The sequence below is a fragment of the Zootoca vivipara genome, chromosome 2, assembly GCF_963506605.1.
Source record: "Zootoca vivipara chromosome 2, rZooViv1.1, whole genome shotgun sequence".
Classification (NCBI taxonomy): Eukaryota; Metazoa; Chordata; class Lepidosauria; order Squamata; family Lacertidae; genus Zootoca; species Zootoca vivipara.
This window is the reverse complement of record NC_083277.1, coordinates 71,425,775-71,442,194: the sequence shown is the minus strand read 5'-3', so window position 1 is coordinate 71,442,194 and position 16,420 is coordinate 71,425,775. Positions and strand designations below refer to the sequence as shown.

General features: G+C 40.2%; 1 protein-coding gene across 2 annotated transcripts in view; it reads left to right on the top strand.

Annotated features, from left to right (window-relative positions):
* Positions 1-15,842, top strand: part of NR3C1 (nuclear receptor subfamily 3 group C member 1) — a 58,890-nt gene extending 43,048 nt beyond the window's left edge. For both annotated transcript variants that reach the window (XM_035105357.2, XM_060271693.1), the window contains 3 exons: positions 4,121-4,251; positions 5,529-5,686; positions 6,171-15,842. In XM_035105357.2, the coding sequence (XP_034961248.1) occupies positions 4,121-4,251; positions 5,529-5,686; positions 6,171-6,323 (442 nt within the window). In that variant the 3' untranslated portion in view covers positions 6,324-15,842. The remainder of the gene's footprint in view (positions 1-4,120; positions 4,252-5,528; positions 5,687-6,170) is intronic.
* Positions 15,843-16,420: the final 578 nt, after the last annotated feature.

Below are 16,420 nucleotides of genomic sequence, written 5' to 3'. Positions count from 1 at the left end.
TCTGCAGTTTCAGGCCATAGTTACAAGCAGCCCCTATTCCCCGTGCTCCTTAATTGCACAATTAATGGTCAATATCAACTGGCTAGGAAACATTAGTTGATGAAACTTAACAATAATCAAACACATCCCCAAATTCAAAGTACTCATTAAAACAAAAGCTACCCATTAAATTTAGCTGCCAGCTTTTCCCAAGCTGATGTCCTCCCCGTATTTTGCACTTCAGAGCCTATCATCCATGACTATTGGCCATCCTGACTGAAGCTGATGAGAGTTGGGAGAGCCAAAGATCTGGAGACCATCAGATTTGGAAAGGATGACAAGCTATTCTGATGCCTCTGGAAACTCATAAGATGGTCATGAAGGAAATGGGCTTTCTCTGTTGGTTGTCCTTAGCATCTGATATTTTATTTATTTTATTGGAGATATGCTTGTTCTGCTTTTTGAGACAATCCTCCACAAAGCAGCTTACATATTTCATAAAAGTTTTTCTTTAAAAAGCAACAGTTAAGTGTGGTGTAGTGGATAAAGTGCCGGATTAGGACCTGGTATATCAGTTTTCTGTAAACAGCCATGAAGCTTACTGGGTGAATTTGGTTATAACTGACTTCTGGTGGTTATGTATGCCACCTGGAGCTTCTTGCAGTCAAAAATACATAAAAGTAGAATAAACAGTAACATTAAAACCACCAGCACAACACAGAAATGATTTGGCCCTACCCCAGTTAACTACCATCAATTCATACGCTCACCCATCTGGTGGGCGCTGAAGCAGGCCTTCTGAGCTAGATTTTAAGATACCACTACATGGGTGCAGGTGGTTCTTTGAGTAATATTATCCTAATCTGTTTGGGGCTTTAAATATATTAATGAGCACTTTGATTTGAGATTAGAAACACAGTTCAGCACAAAGTACAACGTATGTTGGGCCAGTAGTTGGAACTTTGGAAAGGGAAATTATTTGTGGATTTTATGTTTGGGGCTCAGATGGAACCATGTGGCAGAGCCAGAAAATGTGTCCAGGATCGGGAGGTCACAGCAGCTCCTGTCACAGCAAATGGGGGGGTCACAGAGTCAAATAATTTTAGAGTTGCAAGGGATCTAGTCCAACCCCCTGCAATGCAGGAATATGCAGCTGTCCCGTACACAGATCGAATAAGCAGCATTGTTGTTATCAGCACCATGCTCCAAACAGCTGATCTATGCTGAAATAAGTACCGTGTATACTCGTGTATAAGTAGAGTTTTTCAGCACATTTTTATGCTGAAAAAGCCCCCCTCAGCTTATACTCGAGTGAGGGGTCCGCTTACCTGTTCTCTGGTCTCTCCTGCTCATCTGCGACCTCTGTGGGTGGTCTGATGATTGCTGATATCACCGCTCTTCTTTTCTCCTGCACGCCGGCAGCCTCTGTGTCGGATGCGGCCCCTCTTCTTCTCCCATTCTTCTCCAGGGCTGTGACCAAGGACATAGCCATTACAGTCTTACCCGTGCTTGGTCACACCCCCTTGCTCCGCCCAAGCATTGCTGAATACAAGTACCAGTATATCTCTGGTCTTGGATATACAGTACGTTTATTTACGGTACTTAGTCTACTATTTTTTATTTTTTATTTTCTGATTAACCGTTATCTGGACCCATTAGTACTTCCCATACATATGCGGTAACGCTGCGTGTGCAGTACACAGTGCGTGCACAACGCAGTGTGTATATTATAAGCCCTAACACAGGCTGCTCTATGCAAACAGTCATGTCATCACATTCTGGAATATCATCAGCCATTTTGAAATTTACCAGTAGCTACTGCATTTCCCACCCTAGGCTTATACTCGAGTCAATAAGTTTTCTCAGTTTTTTGTGGTAAAATTAGGTGCCTCTGCTTTTATTCGGGTTGGCTTATACTTGAGTATCTACGGGTAACTGCCCAAGACCACTAAATAAGTTCAATGCAAGTTACCTGTCTCCATCTACTCCAGCAGTCTGTTTCCAATAGTGGCCAGAAAATTGCCCCTGGGCAGATTACAAGCAAGGCATTATGGCAGTGATGCCACTGGCACCTGGTATTCATAGGTCTGCTGTCTCTGAACAGAGAGGTTCTATTTAGCTATTGTGGCTGATAGGATCTTCAATGGTCTGAGCAGCTTTGGGTGGATTGAACCAAGGAAAGGTATAGTGGGAACCATAGCTGCCAAGTCTCCCGCTGAAAAATGCGGGATCAGCAGCGGCGCAGCACCGGAAGTCATTTCTACGCATGTCTGGACATGTGTGGAAGCGACTTCCGGTGCCGCTTTGCCCATGCCTGAGCACCTGAATTGGGCAGAGCGGTACCAGAAGTCGCTTCTACGCATATCCAGACCAATTTCTGCCGCTATGCCACCCCCGCGGTTAGCGGGAAATGGCCAGTGGGCCCAGTGCCTCCCACAACAGAGCGCCAGTGAAAGCAGGAACGGCCTCTGAGCCCGCCATATCTCAAGGGGAGCAGGCAGCGACCGCAGGGCCTCCCTCCGCAGCCACACACACCCTGGGGCCGCAAAACTGCCCTGTTAGAAAGGGGGAGACCAGAAGAGTCTCTCAACGCAGCCGCCACCCTCGAGAGGCACCCAAAATGGAGCCTCCCTGGCAGGTAGGAAATCCGAGGGATTTCCGGGATTTTTTTCTATTCAGGATAACTGCGGGAAACAGACTAAAATCCGGGGGGTTTCCCGTGAAAAACGGGAAACTTGGCAGCTATGGTGGGAACAGTTTAACTGGGATGGATATCACCCCCATGTTTTGGAAGTGCTAGTACCACACCCTGTTCATTTGTATTGGGGAGGAGTCATACTAGCTCTCACATAAAGTGTGCACTGCATGATAATTGTGGCAAGTAATGATACAGGTTTCTAAAATTGCAGGCTTCCAGAGCATCTAAAATATGACCTACCGCTTAGCACATCTTGAGTCTCAAAGCTACGCCCCACATCATCTTCAAGCAGAAACACATCACGGGGTGTGGGCCTTTCTGCTAGCTACACCCCGCTGTCAAAGTGAAAAGGGGATATAAATTTGAAAATGGAAAAAGTAGCAATATTAATTCAACAAACACAGTTCTAAAATTGAACTGATCTTGCTCTTTTCTTAGCCATTAAAAATAGCCAGTTTATAAAATAACCAGCCCAAACATTTCATAAGGTGAAATAAAGTTCTAAGAATTGGCTTAAACCAGGCATCCCCAAACTGCGGCCCTCCAGATGTTTTGGCCTACAACTCCCATGATCCCTAGCTAACAGGACTAGTGGTCTGGGAAGATGGGAATTGTAGTCCGAAACATCTGGAGGGCCAAAGTTTGGGGAGGCCTGGCTTAAACTTTCTCTAGAGACAAAGGAGAGAAGCTTACAGTAGTAACCTACTTTCTCCTTTGTGGCCAGCCTGGAAATTCAAATATCTTCTCAACAGGCTAGTAGATAAGGGAAAGCGCTAATAAACTGGCTTCCTTCCTTCAAAGCCATCCCCAATCCCGTGAATTGTCAAGAGAAGGAGTAGATGGTTTTGTTCCTCCTCTGCCAACTCACTCTGTCATCAGTATGGAATTCCTTCCTGGTCCTCTATGACTACGAGCCTAGTTGTATTTATTTTGTTGCCTTGTTAATAACTTATGTCTAGACCAGGCATCCCTAAACTTCGGCCCTCCAGATGTTTTGGCCTACAACTCCCATAATCCCTAGCTAACAGGATCAGTGGTTGGGGAAGATGGGAATTGTAGTCCAGAACATCTGGAGGGCCAAAGTTCAGGGATGCCTGGTCTAGACAATTTGTAAAGCATGGAATATAGGAGCATCCATAAGTGCAGTAAGTTTTAAAAGGAAAAGATTGTATACTTATACAGCAGAAAGATCAGAAGGGAAATTCTGTAAATATCTATTTTTACCTTCATGATAAAATACCATTTTACCTTTCACACTAGTATTAAAACTGCAGTTTATTTAAAGGCATTGCTTTGCAACTTCATTTGGAAAATTTATGCGTATCTTACCAGCCTATAATTTCTGGAATTCATGTAAATAGAGGCATCTTCTTCCTGGTAAACAAGGTACAAATTGATTTCTTTTGTACTGATTCCGATGTGTATATTCTATTTACTCCTCAGGCAGAGAATGAATTTACCCTGTATGTATGAACAATGTAAGCGTTTGCTGATGGTTACTAATGAGTTAGCACGTCTTCAAGTTTCATATGAGGAATATCTCTGCATGAAAACCTTGCTGCTTCTCTCTACAAGTACGTGAACATTGGCAATTCCTCTTTTTTAAAAAACAACTTCTTTTTAAAGAGTTCTCCTTCAACACTGATCTGGGAGCTGAATTTAGAACTCTCAGGTCCACTTTATTAGAGAGTTCTGTGGCCATCACATTTTGCCAGTCTTGGGTCAGCATTTGTGCACCTCATAATTGATAGTGCAAAAAGCATGTTAAAATTATTTTGAAATTAAAAATTTGTCACAACATCTAGTGGACCAAACTAATTTTGCCACCAGAAATAACTAAAATGTTCAATTCTTAAAGGGGTTCAAGCTTTGTGGTAGCTGGAGAACTGATGAAAGTGGAGGTTAGCACATACTGTATATTCCTGCGTATAAGACTATTTTTTAACCTAGGAAAATCTTCTCAAAAGTCGGGGGTCGTCTTATACGTGGGTCATATTTCTTATACGGCGAGTATATCCCAAACTCTATTTTAACTGGAAAAGTTGGGGGTTGTCTTATACACCCAGTCGTCTTATACGCCAGAATATACGGTAAATGCTTGGACAAGGAAGCTCTGTTCAGACTTCAGTTGACTCTGACAATAAGTATGAGTCTCTGATGTGATCTAAGCCCAGTAGTGTCCTATGGAAGAGAAATTTGCAGAAGCTTTTTCAGTATAAGGGAATTTTACTTTTCTAGGTACACTAGAAGAATAAACAGAGAATCAATAGCCATTTATTTCTTCCTGGAAATACAATCAAATGGAGACATGGTAAATGGATGAATCCAGGAAACAAAAATGCGAACTTATCTCCATGGTGCGAAATCTTGCAACCATACTATGTCTATGGACAAGGTCACTAGAATTTCCTATACAGCCATACCTCGGTTTAAGTACGCTTCTGTTTGAGTACTTTCAGTTTAAGTACTCCGCGGACCGTCTGGAACAGATTAATCCACTTTCCATTACTTCCAATGGGAAAGCTCGCTTCAGGTTAAGTACAGACTTCCAGAACCAATTGTGTACTTAAACCGAGGTACCACTGTAATTTGAGAGGTTTGTGTACAAGTCTGGGTACTGGTTTTCCTTGTGCTACATACTGTCGCAGACTACAAAACCAAAACAGCCTTTTAATGGTGTTATTCACAATACTTATTTTATGCAGAGACTCTGAACTCTCTGCAGTTCTCTGTATAAATATCCCCGATTTAAAACCATGATTCTAACTTCTCCTGTCTTGGTTTATGGTAAATAGAAACATCCTGTTGCTTACAAACTAAGGTGATCTAAAAACTAATCTCAATATTTCAGTTCCTAAGGAGGGCTTAAGGAGTCAGGCTCTGTTTGATGAAATCCGTATGACCTACATCAAAGAACTGGGGAAAGCTATAGTGAAGAGAGAGGGAAACTCAAGCCAGAACTGGCAGCGATTTTATCAACTGACGAAACTTTTGGACTCCATGCATGATGTAAGTTTTGCTTCCATACATTGATTCTGTGCAATTTGATGATAGTAACAATATGGATGAAACCTGGCCAATGAAAAAGCCATCTAGGCACAGCTTTCCTGATTCTAAAGCTAAGGTTCTTCAGAAAGGTACCTTACTCCGGTTGGATTCCCACTGTCCTTGCTAGGCCATTGATTGTAAAGTATCCCAGTAAATAGGGATGCAGGCAAAGAAGACATCAGTGCCTCCCTCACAGGGCCACTCTGCCACCAACTGCCCTGTGGGAAGGATCCTGATGGCATTTTATATGTCAATATTGCTCATTGTGGATTTTTATAACAAGAGTTTTACTCATAAGCAGCTTTGAAATCTGAATTAAGCCAGCATTCTTTTGTCAGTTTAATTTGTGCTGTGATATATTTAACGTCCTGCAGCATTTTATATATGCTACACTGTATTGATAATTCAGGCTTCCTTTAAGAAATTATTCTCTTATCATTTGCAGGTGGTTGAGAATCTTCTAAGCTTTTGCTTCCAAACGTTTTTGGATAAATCCATGAGTATTGAATTTCCAGAAATGTTGGCAGAAATCATCAGCAATCAGTTACCAAAATATTCAAATGGGAATATCAAGAAACTCCTATTTCATCAGAAGTGACTGCCTTAATACAGAAATAATGCCTTAAGGAAAAAAAAGTCAATTATAGCTTCTTTTTTTACAAACTAAAAGACTTGTTAATTTTGTCCTTGCAACTATATTGGGTGTTCTTGTTTTTGTTTTGTAATTATGCACTACATGTGGTTTACAGAGGGCCAAGACCTAGGTTTCAGAAGCAGATGCCTCAAACTGAATGATTACAGGAAGAAGGAAAAGAAGGAAATATGATTTGGGATTTTCCCTCCAGATACACCATCATATTGACAGGATAGGATATACCAAAACAGCAGTGTCAAGTTCAGAATCTACATTGTCAACATTCTGCTAGGAATTTCTGCAGTTGGCTGGATAAAATTTTCTAGGTTTTTTGTTTCGGTATAGATTTTTTGTATAGTTAAGGTAGCATTTTGGTTTATGCATGTAACATGAAGAAAGTTTACAACTGTATATCGGAAAAGGGAAGTTGTGCCTTTTATAGCTATTACTGTCTGGTTTTAGCAATTTCCTTTAACTTTATATACAGTGAACTAAGCTTGCTCATTTTTTTTCTTACATAATTTTTGTAAAACGTCAAGATGCCTATTGTACAGCTGTTTTTTTTAAAGTGGGGCAGCTCATAGCTTAATGACCTCTAGATATTAATCTTTTACGTATACTCATGTGAATATAGGTTGACTTTTCTAACCTGATCAAGACTGTCATAGTCACATTTTAGATGTCACCTTTTAAATTTGGCCTATAAAGTCAGCTTTCTTCAGTGGCGGGGGTGGGGTGGGAGGGATTGAAATGTAATCCAAATCTAACCTGAATACTGGACATGCATACTTTTGATATTGGTCAAAGATTCTGTGAGCTACTTGCAAACTAGCTCTGTCTTAAACAGGTTTGTCAACACAAACTTTTTTTAAAAAAAAAACAAAGCATACTAGATATTTACATTTAATGTGATAGCCATAATTGTAAGATTCTTGGGCTGGATTGACAGTAAAATCATCAGTCTTGACTGCCCATCAGGAAACCTTCAGGAAAATATGCATAACTGTTTAAAAGTTTACTTCTACAGGGAAAAATTAACTTTTCCCATACTCAGTCTATTGCCATATGAGTGTGTACTTCTGTGTGCATCAGTGTATATTATATATACAGTGGCCACAATCCAGAGCAGCTGTCATAACGCAGAACAAAACTGATGTGCACCAAACTTGGCATGTCTGCTGTTCTCCTTGGACATAACTGAGAAAGTAGCAAAACCTGTGCTTTTTAAAATTATTTGGAGGACAGTATTGATGATCAGTTCATCTTTTTTTTCCACATCAAGTGCAAAGCTGTGCAATTGCCTCTCTGGGTTTCTCAGAATTGTTGGATTACAGCCAGTGTTGCCATTCCAGAGAATCTGCTCCCTCCAACCTAAGATGTGATTGGCACTGCCACTTCTTATAACCTATTGGGAAGGGGTTGGAGGATGGCAAGGCTGCCTTATGAGATGATAGTACTGTGGCTTATGCCTCACCAGTGCAGTAGTGCCCCGAGTCCTGAACATACACACCCGAGCCTACCTTTGCAACAGCTTTTTGTACCCCAGTAAAGCAGAACAATAAGTAGAAAGAAGACAGTTTCTGCTAGTGGATCACTCCCTGGATTGGGCAAAATCTTGACTCTATTTTAAGTTGATGGTTAATTTCTGTTGACTTCAATAGTCAGGAACTCTATATGTGTATATACATACACGTATACGTACTTTATATAAATACATATACATAAATATCATTGAATTACAAAAAATAAATAAGTATGCCCAGTATATATTATGTTTAGTATTATAATGATTCTTAAAAGATTTTACTTCAAGTAAGATTTTTACCTTTATGCAGAAAATAAAATAGACCAAACTACAGGAAGAAACAAATCTCTTCTGGAAAATAAAAACCCTAAACTTGTGTTGTTACACACCCATTTTCACATCATTCGTCACCCAAACAATCCTATCTTGTTTCCTGGAGAACACGAAAATTCCGCTACTGATTTAGTGGTGTAGACTAGAGCTTTGTCTCTGTACGTCGCCCAACCCTTCTGCATCAAACTACTAGTGTGCCATAAAAACAACCACCATATAAGTCTTGTGAATTTACAACCATGTAAGTCTTGTGAATTTTTCCTTGTCATCATTGATTTATATTTTAAAACAATTTGCAAGCTGTAGTAGCCTATCCTCTGAGCACCTTAGGAATTCTCAGAAAATTGTAAATGCTATGCCACTCGAAAGAAAGAAAGAAAAAATATTTTTGTTCAAAGTGGCCTGAATATTTCTGTAAAAAGAAATTAATGGGGGTTTACTTACTTAACAGGAGTTAACAATCAAAATGTAATATGATGCTACTAATATTTTTTTAGTTATATTTTCAAATAGATATCATTTGGTAGAGTTTGAAAAGGAAGGAAGGGCTACTACAGCTTTAAAAGGAATTTATCAAATTATTGTAAAATAGCTTGTATAGTGTATCATAAGAATGGTTTTTAGATGACAGATTGCTTTATCATGACATGTGATATATTTTTTCTAGGGGTCACAAATGTGTTAAATGGTAACCCATACAAATTGTGGTTTGTCTGGAAGTATTAATCCTGGCAGCATTGTTCAGAAGTATCTAAAGAGGTACTCTAGTTTTACTTGGTGTGTTTCTATCGTTTGTTTGTTTTTATCCTTTTCCTTTTGCTTTCCTTTTTGTTTTAAAGGCACTTACCCATATTCGGTGGGAGTTCCTCGGGCTGAAACCTAAATCCATTAGTCCACTGTAAGAAAAACATGGGAGCTGGAGGTTGAATTTAAGTGCCCAGCCCATGCGCTTGGTCCCATCACATTCCAGGACTAAACCTGCAGCAGATGTGCAGGTTTATTTGACCTTTCCCCCTATCCCACCCCCACTCCCCAAAAAATAAAGTAGTGTGTTCGTATGTCCACACTTCTCTATGTATGGGGTTACTTTCACATATAGCCTCACAGAGCACCACAAAACAGTGAGACAAATTTGGCAGTTAAAATGCATACAGGTACCAGCAATATGTAAATAATAGAACATAGGTTGTTCACAGTCTACTAAATACATTTCTAATTATTCAACAAAAATGTTCTTGGTAAAATAGGAGTTTTACCTGAACTATCTGTTTTTAAATCTTTTTTTATTAAAAAAAACCAACAACAAACTTTAGGTTTATAAATGGAAATCCCCAGCTACTTTCAAGTAAAATACTACCTTTTAATAACAGTAATCATTCTTTTTGATCTCTGTGCAGTCCTACAATTGGGTGCTGCGCCTATGCATAGCATCTTGAGAACCTTACAGAGCTTTTGTCAAGTAACTCATCCTCTCGTGCTGTGAGCCTCTTTGCAATTATCTGGGGTGGGGGGTGGGGATAGGGCAAGCGCCACCTCCTTGAGAATGTGCTGCCTGCGTCTCTCTAAGTTTTTCCACAGGAGCACCAGCTCCCTGGCTAGGGCTCTAGAAGGTTCTAAACATGTTCTGCATAGAATACAGTTGTGTTATGCACAGATGACCACTCAAAGGATACCAGAAACAGGTAAGAAACCTGTCTCTCTTCTTGAATAAGCTCTTTAAAGTATGTATGTTTTAACAGTTAATCTAAGCTTCAGAGAGTATTTTAACATTAGTTTGCAAACCATTGGGATGAAAATGTATTCTGCCTGATTTTAGTTAATGCTAAGAGACTCAAGTATTTGGTTTCAAAAAGGTTCCTGAAAAGATAAATCATGACACCTTGTCTTTATTTCAAAGGAAAATTTGGAAAGTTGAACTTGGGAAGTGATGTGTAGTATACATTTTAGTCCAAGTTTAAGGAAGCTAGCACTGCATCCATGGACAAATGTATGTGTGGTGGTTTACCTATACAAGTGAGGTATACCAAAATCAATATTATGACTATGTGCAAACAAGTACTTCAGCGGTGAAAAAAGAGGCTCTAATTCTTTTGATTTCATGTATTTTTGCTCAGTTTTTGGACTTTGATTTCACTTTTTAAAAATGCTGATTCTGGAAAAAGAACTTTCAATTTAAATGTGCTGTTAAGAATATAAGTACAAGCCATTTAAAGTACATAAGCATCAGCAAAAGGTGTGTTGTTTCTTGTCTGGCTAGTCTTTTTTCATGCTGGGGAAAATCAGCACTTCAAATAAAGCAGGGAATATTCTGACTTCTGTCTCTTCAGTGCCTTGCCACAACATGCTAACAGAAATAACATGGGTAGCCCCAGATATGCATGCTGTATGTTAGAATTGCACTTGGAAACTAATAGGAATGGCCTTTCATAGGATATGTTAGGGCATGCAAACGGAGAGAGGAAATTTTATCACTTATACACCACTAAAGTAACTGAGAGCCTTAGCCTTAAGCCTGAGCACACTTACTTTGAAGTAAGTCCTATAAAATCTTTGGGACTGACTTCCAGGCAAATGTGCTTAGGATTGGTTTGCCAATCTTGCCAGCCGTACCGTATTAAACCAAAAATACAGCATTGAGTTTCCTTGAAAACAGCAGAGACTGAGAAAGTGCGCACAACTAGGGGAACAAGTGCCAGCCTACCTTTAGAAACACAGCCACTTAACTTTACAAAATAACAGTGTATGAGGAACGGAGGTGGGAAGAAAGCAGACGGTGGAGAACTGAAAACCGAGGCTAGTTCCATTTACCATATTCATATACGCACATCATATGGGGCGATTACAAATGTGCAGGCTCACAAGATAGGATAGCACATTTTCATTTTGTTCAGCATGCAGAAACTCAGTGGGGCCTTAATTCTTCAACATAGTGTGTATTCCGATGCTGATTATGCAAAGAACTTAACCCTTCTACACTTGCAAAAAATGAGCAAAATCAAATGCTGTCAGGCAGAACCCGTTTTAATTAAACCTCTTTAAAAAAAAAGTACTATTAACGAAACCATATTAAATATACAGGGGTATAAGTACAGGTGGATGGTAGCTGGTGAGGTGGGGAGGTCTGTAATTTCTACAGCTCTTAACATCTCTCTTGAGTTGCATTCCTCCCCCCCAACAGAAAAGTTGGGCCCAGAGCTACAGTTGTGTCTGCAGAAGGTGTCCTCTGTTGACAAGTAGTGTTATATACTTTTGTGCCAAAGTAAAGTGAAAATAAATCCAAAGATGTTCTTCCGCTTCGTCAAGCAGAAGCCTGAGAACTTTTATAGAACCTACCTGACATACTGTTACACAAATGCTTTCCCTGGTGCTGTGTAAGCTTTGGGACATAAGAGTTAAAATCCTAAAAAGCACTTGAGTAGTTCATGCCTCCTTAGCTTTACTGTTGCATCAGCACTAAGTTGCTGTTGTGGTGTTTACATAAAGCTTTTATCATGATGGAGCTGTTTATGCCCTCCGTGACATGTCAGCGAATCCTTTTGGAACGCACATAGAAACATGGGGTGGTATTTAGACATCACAGAACAACAGGCTCCCCTTATTTTCAGCAAATGCATGGCAAATGAAATAGATGTCGGGGGGGGGGACTTTTGCATGTTTTGACTAGCCCACGGGGCCAATTCTGGCCCCTCAAGTGTAGGAGGGTTGAGACATCCAAGGGAATGGGTGGCAAGGCCCATTTTGAACCCACTGCAAGATAAAGTATGTGCTTAAGTACTTTGTGGAAAGGGACCAGAGTCTCCAGCCTCTTTCAGAATTGAGCCTCATCCACCACTGCCTGGTCAATATTAAAACTAATTGGGCACAATTGCCCTGAATGTACACACATTTTTATGCTACTGCTGTCAATGTAGGAACCATAATTTCAAGCAAGAAATATTATTGGAAAACATTGAAGGGCCCTTTTTGAGGCTTTTGTTTGCTGGTAAAAAGGCTGCGTGTGTGAAAATAGCCTCCTTTCTCCCCAACCCCCCCAAAACCATACAAGCCCAGGCTTAATAGCACGGATTCAATAGTGTGTCAACGTTCTATTTTGTATATTATACAAAAGATATATAATGGGGACAAATCCTATATTATGCTGGTGTATGGCATTATTAAAAAGCTTTTTTGTTATTTTTATCACAGTAATTTTAAACAGTGTAAAAAAAATTAAAACAAGTGACTCCTGTTTAAAAATAAAAAGTTGTAGTTTTTTATTCATGCCGAATAACTCTGTAGTAACCATGTCTTTTCACCTACACAGTGAAATGTTGGATTGTAAAATCTTGTGTGGAACTGTTGAGCATTTATTTTTCATTTTAAATTTTGCTGTTCTATTAAATTCGAAGCCACACGTCTGTACAGAAGTTGCAGTAAATGTAAGCCATTTACAGCAATGCTGAATAATGGACAAAATGACATAATAAAAACCTGCTTTTTCATTACATGTTCAAATACCCTTTTGAAGTAGGGTTTTTCGTTTTGTTTTGTTTCTTGTACAGTGTGTCGCAGATAGAGTTCAGCCTTCTATTAACCTACAAAAATTAAGGCTGCAATCCTATACACATTTATCTGGGAGTTTGTGTGTGATTGCATTAGAGTACTGTCAGTGAAAATAATACAAGCAGAAGCATGCCAAAACTTTACTGAAAATTTATTTTTATCTTGCGCACGAAACCCCTCCACCATCTTCTCCCCACCTCCCCGCTCCGAATTATCAGGGTGGTGACAGATTCTTGGAATTTCCAAAAGGGTTGAGGGAACAAGCACGAACAGAACAGTTTTATATCTCCTGAGAGCAGTTAATACCTTTTAAATATGACGGCAGTGACCTGACCCACCCTTCTTTATCCCAATGGGGGCAGATGAAGAATCCAGGAATTAAGATGAACAACCATTCTGCTTATTGCCCAAATTGAACAGAAATAGAGCGCTTTCTGCTCCTGAAATAGCCTCCTGAGAATTCAGTAATTCACTAAATGAGGAAGGCATGCAACAGGATTTTAAAAGAAATGTGTGTGAATGACAGGACCTGAGCTCCATTGCCAGCTAAGTGAAACAAAACCTCCGGGTCAGGGTTAAAGCAGCGGGGTTCACTGCAGAATAAGAAAAAGGACTTTCTTGGATTAAAAAAAAGCATTAAGTCACAAATGATAATCTCACTGAAGCCACAGTTTTAAATTAATGGATTGGAACCAAGGCAACCAAAGCTGCTGAAAGACCGTGCTAATGACCTAAGTGAGTTGGCAAAACAACTTAATTTGTTTTAGAAAGAAACAAGTGGACAAATGCAGTTGCGCTTCTAATGAAATAGTTTGGTGAAATCTATAAAACAGTTGCCTTAAACTTTGCTAATGTTGCATTTAAATTGGGTGCAGCACCTGCACTGAAATGCAGAAAAAGAAATGAGAAAAATTCTATTAACTTGTGAGATTTTGGGGCTGCAGCCTAAGTCTCGCTTTATCCTCCACAGAAATTTCTGCAGTGGCTTTCATTTACCTGGGAGTCAGACCCAATGACATGTAAAGGACAGCCATGTGCAGCAGATTCAGACAGATTTCCCCCCCCCCAAAAAAAGTGGGGGCACTTTGGACAAATTTCGGGCCTGTCTGAGCTGAAGGGGGATCTCTCCAAACCACCAGAACGGAAATTGGGGACCTCTAAAGTGATTCAGGCCAATTCAGATGTTTCGAAATCTAAACAAAAGGTGTGCTGGCAAAAATCGCCCTATTAGGCAAACATCATGGTGGTGTGAAGAGGTGACCATCTAGCTCTTTATTAGAATGATTCTACCAGGTCTGCAATCCCCATGCTTCGTGGAAATATTCTTGAAGTGACGTATCATCTTGTTCTCGTCTATTCTGTGTTCTTTGCAAGTACAGCTTGTTTATAAAATGCTGGACATTCAAATCCTTTTGCCCATGTGCCACAATTGTTCCTCTCAAATCAGCATTATGAGTCGCTTGTGTCCCATTTTTCCCATTCACCATTACTTCCTAACCACTACATCCAACCTCCTGAAATCTTGCTGCTTTCTTTCCTAGAGGCACCTTCATAATTTTTGCTATTTCCATAAATTCAAAACATTCCGGTTAACCTAGCCCAGGCATAGGCAAACTCAGCCCTTCAGATGTTTGGGGACTACAATTCCCATCATCCCTGACCACTGGTCCTGTTAGCTAGGGATGATGGGAGTTATAGTCCCAAAACATCTGGAGGGCCGAGTTTGCCTATGCCTGGGCTAGGCATTTGAAGGCTGAAAGACCCTGGTCACCCTGAAACGATGAGTTATGATAGTAGGCGATTGCTTTTATGAGTTTCTAACTCTTTTTAGAAGTTTCAATTGTAATGTTTTCTTATCAATATGTTGGCCACCATTGTCTGCTTTGCAGGAAGGGTGGGATATAAATACATTTAACGGATAAAAATATTTATCTTGCAAGTCTTTAGTGGAAGAGGATATAAGCGGAGGGGCTGTTTTTATTGTTGGAATGCTTCCTTTTGAATTCTAAATTTCTTTTTGTAATATTTTGGAGTCATGCCCCCCTCCCCAGAAAAAACTATCAGGTCAGCTAAAGAACTGTTAGTGATCCTTGAAATATTTGTAGAGCATGCTACAAATTCAAACATCATGCTGCAATAAGAGGAGTGGTTTCTCAAAACTTAACTAGGCTTTGAGAGGAGGGTGTGTGGAGATGCAAACTGAAGAGCTGACTCATTCCAGGAAAAGACGACTTGTTGATTCTTTATCTAAAACCAGATGGAATGGTTTGAGAGAAGCCTGCTGATAGAGCATTTAAGCCAAACACGAATAGTACAGCTAACATGCAAGCTAATATGTGCCTTCTGCCTAGCATGGTATGTCTAAAAAGCCGAAGACTTGCACCCTAGTAGATGAACCAGACAATCATAACTAAACCGCATTCCTGTTCTAAAAACAAGTATAAAATACAAAAAGCTGCCTTCAACCTTACCCTTTTAAAACAAATTCCATGTACTTGGCCCTCTTAGCTGCATTTTGGCACTTTGTCAGGGCTAGTTTTGAAAACAGGTTTTCTGGAATACGGGTCATGAGCATTGTCCAATCTTTAGAATATTTTGACTGGAGCTGCAGTCATTTAACAAACAAACAAAAAATATTTTTGAAATAAGAATCATCCAGGAGACCAGTCATACATTTTAAAAATATGCTCATTGGGTATCAACATTAGTCAAGCCATTAATCCATCTATCTCAGTTTTGTCTACACTGACTAGAAGCAGCTCTCAACGCTCTCTTGAGTCCTACCTGGAGATGCCAGGAATTGAACTGAGGACCTTCAGAATACCATGCAGATGCCCTATCACTAAGCTGCAGCCCTAAATTGAAGCCTCTTGTTTGAGGCAAGGCAGAATCTTCATCCAATCCATGTGTCAATGATCCTAAAAGGCCACACCCTCAGCAACAATAAGCCAGAGTCCAACAAGCTACTCCAGGCAAGCATGACCTGTGTGTTCCTTTCCGCTCTCCCTTCCTACACTGCATTTCCTCGCACAGCTGGGGCTGCTACTGAACTTTGACTTTTATTTAAGTTCAAATCCTCTTACCCCCCCCCAAAAAAAAAAACCACCAAGGGGCATTTTTTTGGGGGGGGGAAATACTTAACCGTAAACTAAGGACAACAAATAAGCTCATCAGTACTTCTTCGGTTACATTTTCCACCAGGCTCAGCTTGTTTAGAGATGGAAGGGAGGCTGCCTGCTGGAAGAAAGGGCATCCCAAGCCCTGCTCTTTCATTCCACTCTTTGGAGGAGTTGGGTCCTGAATTTTGCAGGCCCCGTGAAAAGCAACTGAAGGCTGCTTAAATTATGATGCAATCTGCCAGCTCCATTTTGAGTACAGCAACTAATGCACCTTTGCCATGCTAAATAAATATTCAATCATTATAATTAGCCCTTGATAAGGCAGTGGGCTTCATGGTTCTTTTAATATTTGGGAACAAGGTCGTTTTTGCCAGTGTGTTCACTGTGCCCTAAAACTCGCATCTTCCCTGGTTATTGGCCATGCTGGTTTGGGTAAGATGGGAGAGTTGCAGGTTCGCCATTACTGCTTTAAAAGAAGGTCACAAATGAATCTGGGGACACTGTTCAACTTCAATAGATTTTGTATGGGGACTGCTGTGTAA